Source organism: Anguilla rostrata, unplaced genomic scaffold, assembly GCF_018555375.3.
Source record: "Anguilla rostrata isolate EN2019 unplaced genomic scaffold, ASM1855537v3 scaf1097, whole genome shotgun sequence".
Lineage (NCBI taxonomy): Eukaryota > Metazoa > Chordata > Actinopteri > Anguilliformes > Anguillidae > Anguilla > Anguilla rostrata.
The window spans coordinates 32,978-43,509 of record NW_026986434.1 but is presented as its reverse complement, the minus strand read 5'-3'; the positions used below and the strand labels follow the sequence as shown (position 1 = coordinate 43,509).

At 40.8% G+C, this 10,532-nt stretch overlaps 1 protein-coding gene across 4 annotated transcripts; it reads left to right on the top strand.

The window, feature by feature from the left end:
* The first annotated feature begins 373 nt into the window (after positions 1-373).
* Positions 374-10,084, top strand: LOC135247155 (intelectin-like). Of its 4 annotated transcripts, none has more exons than XM_064320442.1 (9): positions 374-511; positions 4,128-4,208; positions 4,843-4,911; positions 5,988-6,110; positions 6,205-6,452; positions 7,708-7,866; positions 8,058-8,178; positions 8,506-8,609; positions 9,658-10,084. In XM_064320442.1, exons 3-9 carry the CDS (start codon positions 4,845-4,847, stop codon positions 9,808-9,810), a joined length of 975 nt encoding a protein of 324 aa, XP_064176512.1. In that variant the 5' UTR covers positions 374-511; positions 4,128-4,208; positions 4,843-4,844; the 3' UTR covers positions 9,811-10,084. The 4 variants fall into 4 exon arrangements, with proteins under 4 accessions (XP_064176512.1, XP_064176511.1, XP_064176510.1 ...); XM_064320441.1 differs by having other exon boundaries at positions 378-511; positions 4,128-4,224; XM_064320440.1 differs by having other exon boundaries at positions 378-511; positions 4,128-4,246.
* Positions 10,085-10,532: the final 448 nt, after the last annotated feature.

The window sequence follows — 10,532 nt, the reverse complement described above, 5'->3', positions numbered from 1 at the left end:
TTGTGCATTTTGATAAAGTTTGATCCAGCTGGTTGCTCTGCCTATCAATTTTGCAATTTAATTGATAATTGATATCTTTCATAATAATTGCCAAATTAAATCAAATGAATATATTTTACATGTTGGACAAATGAGATGTTTGTACTGTTGATGCACTTGTGTTTGGTATTCAGTGGCAAATGTTAAATGAGGGTGTTAGCTGATAAAACCGCTGTATTCAAAAACTGCAATAATTTTAACAAATTCTCACTTTCCCGAGAAAAAATCACAAAATCAATATAGGTACTTTTAGACTTTATCCAGTGTAACTATTTAAACACCTGTACACGCATTTCCAAAGATGTGACGCAATTGTGAGAATAAAAATGGGCACAGACCTGCATTGTGAACAAGAGGCAAAGTTTCATTCCACAGCGAAGTGGCTTGTTTCTGCGCTGGAACAACACAAAGAACCCCACACAGAACCCGCACACCCCTAGGCCGACAACCGAATTCGGGATCTTCAGACCAAGTAAGGATGAATCATATGGACAGTGTTTGACTTTATTTAGTGTGAGCCTGTGCTGAATGTCATGGAAAGTGCATTCTTTTGTCAAATGATTGCACCATAGATTGTGATTTCTACAGTTCAGTCATTTCTAACTTGGAGGCAACAAGGCCGGTTCTGTTTCTCCCTCCATTTTGGTTTATGGCCCTTTGTGCACACTTGAGGTCACACTGAAGTATGTTCATACACACCCCTCCTCTTCTCTTCTCTGTCTGTCGCTCCCTATCATTCTCTCTCTCACTCGCTCTCACTTTCTTGTCCACAAACCTACAACTGGAGCAGAACAACGAAGAACAGAATGCAATAATGATGTTTTTACATGGTGTTCTCCATTTGTGGAGCAGCTGTCCCTCCAAACAGAAAGGGCAAGGCTGCTTCCCTCTGCTGTTCCTTACCTGGGCCACAGATCATTCCTTTGTTGTGTCTCAAAAGATAAAAAATGCTTTGCTTCCTTTGAGCCCACATGCACAGTTAACTTCAACAATAGGATTGAAAGAAAATGGATATCCACACACTGGATGACAGTTCGATTCGACTGTCAAATGGCCAATGTGCTATGACCTACTTAATTGGCTGACAGTTATGTCAATGCAATGTCATTGGCTTACTCCCTATATATACCCTTTTTTACCCGTCATGTGAGTCATTTGCCTGATGAAGACCCTGTTGGGTTGAAACGTTGCTTTGCATTTTTAGTCAATAAAGTACTGGGAGCTGTAATCCAGTGTGCAGATCCATTTTCTTTCAATCTTCACATGTACTTTTATCCTGCACCTGGCCAAATACTGGTTGGATGTGCACACAGTGTGATGTTCTGTGCAAGGACCCAAACGCAGACCAGGGAAATCCAAAAAACGTTGTCTTTATTCAGTCCGAGGTTCGAAGCCAGGTAATCAGAGAAAGGACGGTGCCGAATCGAGTTTCCAAAAGAATTGTGATAAACAGGCAAAAAATCAAAAACCAGGAGATCAGAGCGGCGAAGGTACAAAGGGACAGGCAAAAGAGAAGTCAAAGCAAAGCGAAGGTCAAACCAGAAGCAAACAAACCAAAAGGGGCAGGCAAACTCGAAGTCGTTCAGAAGGGGTGTCTCAGGAATCTCGATAAACAAAGGCTTACTAAATATCGGCACAATGAATTCGATCAACGTTCTGACCGTGAGCTGGGGGAAAAGACTGACATTTATACACTGGGGAAGGTAACAATCAAGGAGGGGTTAAGTGAGTGAGGGAGGAGTAACAAACAACATCCAGGTGAAGAACATTAGGATAACTAATTAAATGACAGGGGACTGACAAAACGCGGAACTGGAATCACATAGACAACAATGATAATAGACGGCCTGGGTTAAGCAGGTAAAAACACGTGCAGAGAGAGAGAGGTGCAGTCAGAGCAAGAGACAGGTGCAGGCAATTGCAGAACTCAGCGTTAGAGCAGGCTAGAAAGAAAAGGGGCGGAGCTACAGCGCAGCATGGAAAAGGGGAGACTGGTTAATGTATTAGTATAGTGATCTAAACTATCAAAAACCCAAAACTAGTGTGTGTTAATCCATTAGTAATATTCACATGTTAGTATATTAATGAGGTTAGTACTTTACAATCTATAAGTTAGTAAGGATTAGTAGAAATTAGTAAAACTAGAAATAAGTAGGAAGTAAGTAAAAACGAGACTGGAAGGAAGGGGGGGAAACCACGAAAACCCGGAACCACCCGAATAGTGAAATCACACAAATACAGGGGAGTGAAGCAGCTCAGGGAACACAGACACAGAGACAGTACTGGGGAGACAAGTGACTGGGAAATACAGACTACAACACACAGTTACTCTACTGAACTTCAACAATAGGGTCATGTTTACTTATCAAAAAAGTATTGCTGTGACAAGCAAATGAAAGCAGCCAAGCGCACTTACTTGGTTACCCTCTTCCCCAGAATCCCAAAACTAGGCCAGGAGACAGCCAATCAGATGCTGACTGACCCCATAAATGTGAATTCATTTGATACACACATTCATGCACAGTTCAAGTGCACGATTAATTCCACTGGATTATCATCTCACGGCTTAATCTTAATGTGGGCATTGCTCGTGTTAAATTGCTGCTGGACTCAGCGAGAGGCAGTGTAGCGTAATGGCTAAGGAATGAGGCTTACTGTTCTGTGGTTATAAGTTTGATTCTCTGGCTGGGTACTGCTCCTTTCCACTTGCACTTGGGGTGTGCTCTGAGTTAAGGGTTGCCAGACATCAAGTTTCTGGACAAAATGTCTGTTTTACAAATTATTTGTACAGGTCTGGTTTGTGGTGTTCTGTCTGAGTAACTGATGGCCCGAATTTAAATTTGATGCCAGTTCAGATGGCTAGAGGCCCTTTTTCGTGACTATGCTTCCAGGTGTGTTGTCCGGTTTTGAGAAATTCTAAATCTAGCAACCCTGCTCTGGGCTAGAGTGGTATAGGGGGAACTTTGCGAAAAGTCGTTATGCGGCGGATAAAAGCGTGAAATTTGGTACATATGTCCCTTGGGTGATCCTAAGACATCCTAGAAGGGGTGCCCAAAAAAATCTTTAACAGGAAGTGAGTTATTGAAGAAATTCTAAATGGCCACCTAAACAGTTAGCAATTGACATATGGCTGCTGAATTATATGTAATGTTTGTGGCAAAGATTGAGGAGGACTTTTTAAAAATGTTCAGTCTGTAAACTGGCTTCAATGCCAAGATTCATTGTCACATATAGTGTGCGTGGCTTTTCTGTATGTTTTATACTATCCATTTATTTCTTAAATCATCTCTCCAAACAGTTTTATCAGTTTCAGATTTTATTAGGGGTTCAAGCACAAAGTGCTGGAACCCTGCTGTTTTTGTTACGATTTTAAAAATTTAATTTGGGTCCAAATATTTATGATTTTCTGCCCTAAAAGTACATAGAAAAAACTGTACATTTTAGAGAAACCAAATTTGGCAGTATGGCAGTTCCCATCCACTGCTCAGATCACAAAACTTAGACATGGCGGCCAGATGATGGCACTGTAGGAATAAAGTTAAATTAACCTTTTTTGGGCTATAACTTTAGAACTAATTGGCTTATTGTCAAAATAGTTTTTTCAGATTCTGGCTGGCTCATAACAAACACATTTGCCTCAAGGGCCCATATCGTGTGCCATATTAGGATTTTTTTCTAATTTGAATTAAGTGGAAAACACTTAAAATGCTACTGCTCCTACAAAAATGGACTGATTTGCATGGAATTTGATGCAAACCCACGTTAGACCAAGGTTACAGAATTGATGAATAAGGAGCCAATGAAAATTGATGTGGGTGTGGCTTTTCACAGAACATGTTAATAGCTTTTGAACGCAATGTCTCAGCATCAGGAAACATGACACAGAGTTTCCCCAGGTCAAATCCAGGACACATGAAAATCTTTGTTCTGTTTGGTCAATAGGTGGCACTATTGCAGCTGAAAATGTGAAAATTCCCGTTACTCATGAACAAAATGACTGAATCACTTTGACATTGTCGTGCTTAATTCCTTAAACCCCACTTAAAATCCAGGGCTTTTTGTAAGAATCCCCCCTGTCTTCAATAAAGGTTGGAGCGTTGGACACGGAGGCTTCTGGGTGTCTCAGGAAGGGGGCCAGTTTGAGAGCCCCTGTGGGGATGCTGGCCACGGTCAGCATTGGATTCTGTAACTGTGCCTCTAACCGTTTGTGTGTTTCCATGGATAACAGACATCCTCCTACTCAACATTAAACTCTGGTCTCTTATACTGCTACATTGCCAAGCCCAATATTTGTTTTTGTTTGCTCTTTTGGAAGGGCAGGGCAGTGTGGTGTGAGGGAAGTATAATGTAGAGTACATGGATAAATCTGAGAAATATCACAAATAACGACTAGCTAATAACATTGAGTTATACCTTATGCTGAAGTTAAAGTAAAAAGGTATGTGCAGCTGAATAGCAATTACACAGAAATAAAAGTGAGGAATCAGTGTGAAGAAAAAGAGGCAGGGTTGTAATTTATTTACTTCCTCTGCTTCCCTAAAGAAATGTCTGATACCTCCTTATTTAACCCAAAATCACAGAATGCTGCCATACTAAATACAGGAATCTTCCTGCATACAAGCTTGTTTTACACAAACCTTTCAGCCAGACTGCAGATACAATCAATCGTCCTGCAAACCATTCCATTCATTTCATGGAAATTATGAGATTGATGATGGTTATAGGAGCTATAAGTACTAAATATAATTATTGATAAAATATAAGTAAGCTAAATAAAATTAAGCTGAACTTTGTTACTTTCAGAGATGCTACACTGGGCCATTCTCGTGATGTCCTTGTTATTGGAGCCCTACCTATGTGATTCTCTATCAGGTAAGCTAAATACATATTTGAAACCAGGTTTCAAAACTATTGTCTACTTTCATGAAAAAGAACACAACTGAATCGATTCCAAGATTTAAATTTCTAATATATAGTGATTACTTGTTACATAGGCTAAAGGAAAAACATAGCAAGGCATATTACAGGTAGAAAAACCACTCAAATGGACAAAACACAAAATGGAAAAAATAGTTAAAAAATACAACGTTCAATATTTCTAAATCATTAAGTCATTTCTTCTGTCATAACAAATTCAATAGGCAAGGCTTCTCCCTTCCCCTGCTTTGGCTGTTTGGAGTGCACTTTTACACGCACTCTCTCTCTTTTCTTACCTATCAATTCCACAAAAAACGCACAGCTTTGGTGATTTTGTGAGCAGGGAAAACACACAAATTGGCTGCACTTCACACAGTTGTCTTTAACCTTATTCTGACTGCATTTGCCGACCTGACGCTGTGTTTTCAGAGTTTATTCAAAGTCTCAGTTCCAGTGAACATAGCCTGAGGTGTTATCTCTGCAGAGTTATAAACCTATCATTTCTATTACTACAATGACCACAATTATTTAGACCCACCCTAAAGACTTCTTCAACTCCATTGCAGGATTGGAATGAATGAATTGTGAGTGATTATATGTGTGAAATTAGTTTGATAGCGCTTGATAGAACAATTTGTATCAAAGCATCTGTCATTCAGTTGCTGAATAGTGTTCTGGAGGTGAGAGTGACACATATGCACCTGGGTACCAAATCCTGCTGTATATTGACTGCTGGGGGTTTGAAGAAAATGGAAAAAAATGCGTATTTTTTTACTGCCTCCATTTTTCCAAAAAAACTTTAAACACTTATTTTAACGTAGAATGTTTAGAAACAGGAAAAGAAAAGGGTACTGCATTTACAATTCTGGAAACATTTAAATAGTCTAAATGCCTTTAATGTTTAAATGTGGCCTCTGGCCTTTTTAGTGATAAGGTGAGGAGATGATTGTTAATTGAATGCTTCAAATATAAGAGTGGATTGTGATTTGGCTGTTTAATCATTTAATCATGCATTTTATCCTGCCCTGCAGTAGGTTCTCTGTCTAATGTTGAGGACCCAGTCAACAACCCAGAAGCAGACAAACTGCTGAAGAAGCTCCGATACGTCGCCCGGAGCTGCAAAGAGCTCAAAGAAAATTATAACTTTAATGACGGTATGCAACTATTTTCTGATCCTGAATCCAGCAGGAACAATTGCGTCAGAAAGTCTTTTCCTAATAACAATGGACGTGAAATTACGTTTTTCAGATGGGTTGTATTACCTCACTACCACAAACGGAATTCTGTACGAGGCGTTCTGTGACATGACCACGGCGGGTGGGGGCTGGACACTGGTGGCCAGCGTCCATGAGAATAACATGTATGGGAAGTGCACTCTGGGGGATCGCTGGTCCAGCCAGCAGGGCGACAACCCCAATCGGCCGGACGGGGACGGAACCTGGAGCAACAAGGTTACCTTTGGGTCTCCTGAGGCCGCCACCTCTGATGACTATAAGGTGAACCACTCAGTGCTGCCCCTCAAACCTGACACCTCCCACAGAACTCACCATCTCACAGTACTGACCTCTCTTACAGCACTGACCATCTCACAGCAATAACCAACTCACAGCACTGACTATCTCACAGAACTAACTAACTCAAAGCACTAACTGACTCACAGCACTGACCATCTCACAGCACTGACCTCTCTTACAGCACTGACTATCTCACAGCACTGACCATCTCACAGAATTCACCATCTCACAGCACTTACCATCTCACAGTACTGACCATTTCACAGAACTTACTAACTCACAGCACTGACCAAATCACAGTACTGACCTTTCTCACAGCACTGACCATCTCACAGAACGAACTAACTCACAGCACTGACCATCTCATAGTACTGACCTCTATCACAGCACTGACCATCTCACAGAACTAACTAACTCACAGCACTGACCATCTCACAGTAATGAGTTTGACCATCTCACAGAACTACCCATCTCACAGCACTGACCATCTCACAGAACTGACCACCTCACAGCACTGACCATCTCACAGAACTAACTATCTCACAGCACTGACCATGTCACAAAACTAACTAACTGACAGTACTGACCTCTCTCACAGAACGAACCATCTCACAGCACTGACCATCCTACAGAACTAACTAACTCACAGCACGGAGTCCTCTCACAGTACTGACCCATTGCAAAGAACTCATCGCTCTCACAGAATGACCACCCCCACCCACCACCTGCAGAACTGGCCCTTCCACAGTTCTGCTGTACTGACCTCACCCACAGAACTGGCCCTTCCACAGTTCTGCAGTACTGACCTCACCCACAGAACTGTCCCTTCCACAGTTCTGCAGTACTGACCTCACCCACAGAACTGGACTGCAGACAGAACTGGCCCTTGCTCCAGTCTAAACTTCATAAAGCCAGCCAGTCCAAAGGAACAGTATACAGTTTAACAGATCCTTATATAAAAGAAGGGCAGAGACCAGCATGAAGGAATGGGAGAAGGGAAGGGAAGTTCTTATCTCAGTTTTATTGCATGCTGGAATTATAAACATGCATAAGACTGTAATCATACTGATATATTTTTGTGTGGGGACGTGAAGATGGTCTAAGATGTATAATACAGTCCCATCCGATTAGTCTTCCGTGTAGTCTTTCATCTCAGATTACTAATGCTAGTTTTCAGCACCGGTTTTCAGCAAGTGGTTTCAACCACTTTTATCTTCTTGTGGATTCTGTGTTCTAGAACCCCGGGTATTATGACATCACAGCGGAAGATGTGTCCGTGTGGCATGTTCGGAACAATGCAGAGATGAAAGAATGGATCGCCAACTCCATCTTGCGCTACCACACAGCGACCAGCTTCCTGACTTTACAGGGAGGAAACCTCTACCAGCTGTTCAAGGTATTGCATCTATTTATGTATTAATGTATTTGGGAAGGCATTTTTGCTTAAAAACAGCTGACTGTCTAACAGCAGAAAGTACAATCTGCTAAATAAACTCTAGTTATTCATGTAATAAAATAACTGTATTTGTGTGTTGCAGAGCAGTCAAAATGGGTTTTGCTGATGCTGTTTTTCTTTCTGTGTTTCAGCGCTACCCTGTGAGATTCAATTTGGGCACATGCAACACTGACAAAGGCCCAACTGTTCCTATAACGTATGATTTTGGGAATGGAGAAACTACTGCAAATCTGTATGGGCCACACTCAAGGGGTATGAAAGCATTAGAAACAGCATGGACTGGTGTGTGTATTAGAAACAGCACAGACTGGTGTGTGTATAGAAACAGCACAGACTGGTGTGTGTATTATAAACAGCACAGACCAGTGTGTATATTAGAAACAGCACAGACTGGTGTGTGTATTAGACACAGCACAGACCAGTGTGTGTATTATAAACAACACAGACTGGTGTGTGTATTAGACACAGCACAGACTGGCCGCTGATGTAATGTAATGTGTGTATTACAACCCATACTGATATGCCTATGGAGACAACACAGACAGAGATGTTATCATTCTCTTCTCATTTTTGTTACAGGGGAGTTTACTGCAGGTTTTATCACTTTCCGAGTCTTCAACAATGAGAGGGCAGCTATGGCCATCTGCTCTGGAGTCAGTCCCAGGGGATGCAACACAGAACATGTAAGACTGCTTATAGCATGTTGTGCTTCATAAGACATACATATGACTGCTTATAGCATGGTGTGCTTCATAAGACATACATATGACTGCTTATAGTATGGTGTGCTTTATAAGACATACATATGACTGCTTATAGCATGGTGTGCTTCATAAGACATACATATGACTGCTTATAGCATGGTGTGCTTCATAAGACATACATATGACTGCTTATAGCATGGTGTGCTTCATAAGACATACATATGACTGCTTATAGCATGGTGTGCTTCATAAGACATACATATGACGGCTTATAGCATGGTGTACTTTATATCACATACTTACATAAGTATGAGTATATAATAATGGCTAGGCATGATTACTCTGAGTTAGAACTAAGGAATAACTGGCATGTTCATCACTGTGTACAGTTCATTTAAACAGAGAGCTATTTCTCCATGTGCTCCCCACTACATTAAATTAGGAAATATTTGAATTACAAAGTAAGGTAGAATTTCTTAATTAATAGTAGAGATTTGCTTGAAAACAAAATATCCACAGGCCTCATTTAAAGGAAAACTAAAAACAAATCAAAACTATGAATGAAATGCCTGCACATGAACACGTATGCTCATGCATACTCACTCTGCTCTCTTTACATTTTTGAAAACATGGCCCTGATTTAATTAGCATTCACAGGCAAATATATCACCACACATGAAAGCATCTTTATTATATAATATTTTTATTTACTAAACTTATAACCTTCCAAGTGCTCAGAGCAAAGGAGCCTCCCTTTGCAGTGTGTAGGGAACAAATGAGTCATCATGGCCTTCAGCTCAGTGTCAGCTACAGTTCTGTGGCATTTTCACCTGCATTAGCGTCACCTGCATTAGCTTCGACAGTTTCAGCTTCACCTGCATTAGCTTCACCTACATTAGCTTCACCTGTATCAGTTTCACCTGCATCAGCTTCAGCTGGTTTCAGCTTCATAGTTGTCTCAGCTTCAGCTCTGTTTTGGCTACTACCTACCTCTCTTTCAGCCCAATTTTCTTCTGTTGTATTGCAGTACTGTGTGGGGGGAGGAGGCCATTTCCCTCAACAACCACCACATCAGTGTGGGGATTTTGCTGCGTTTGACGCGGAAGGCTATGGAACCCTCAGAGGATGGAGTGCCTCTCTGGATATCACTGAGTCTGCCATGCTGCTGTTTTACCGCTGAAGAGACGCCATTTCTCCCCATCACTCTTCATCGTTATTATTACATTGCAGCAAATCTCTTTCTACTATCTTTGCTTAATTACAGGTCAAAAGGGGTTCTCTGTGTTATTTAGGCTTTAACAGAGAAAGGAGGATACTACTTCATCTTTTAACTGTTTTAGCAGGTTTAAGTGATGTGTAATCCATTTTGTTCTGTTTTTCATATTTCAGAATATAAAATTGGTGTTGGGCAGTACAATTGTAAAAACTAAATAAATATATGAAATTATGCAGCATTTACGTTTTCACATTTTCCTTTCAATGTAAGTTCATGGGTGATAAAAACTGATACTGAATTTTCCATAATGGAAATGTGAAGCAGCTTTGCTTAAACCAGAAATATCCATTCATAATAAACAAATGGCCTCCTTTCAGTGGAAAAGACTTCCTTTTCACCCCCTAATCACAATTTCACATGTGAATTTAATCCCTTTACATTGAATAATTATCATAAAGGGGATTTATTTATGATGTGTGAAATCTTCTCAGAGGGTAAGGTTGGGAGGATATAGCCAGCTCTCCTCAATTAGGTTAGTTGAGCAATAAGATATCTTTTTACTTGTGTTGCAAAAATGTGCACATTTCAATGAACATTTTTTCCCACGGCGTGCATGACTGCCTGCCGCCATGGGCTATGCATGGCAAATTGTGGTCACTCACTCACTCACTCATGGACGATCTGAG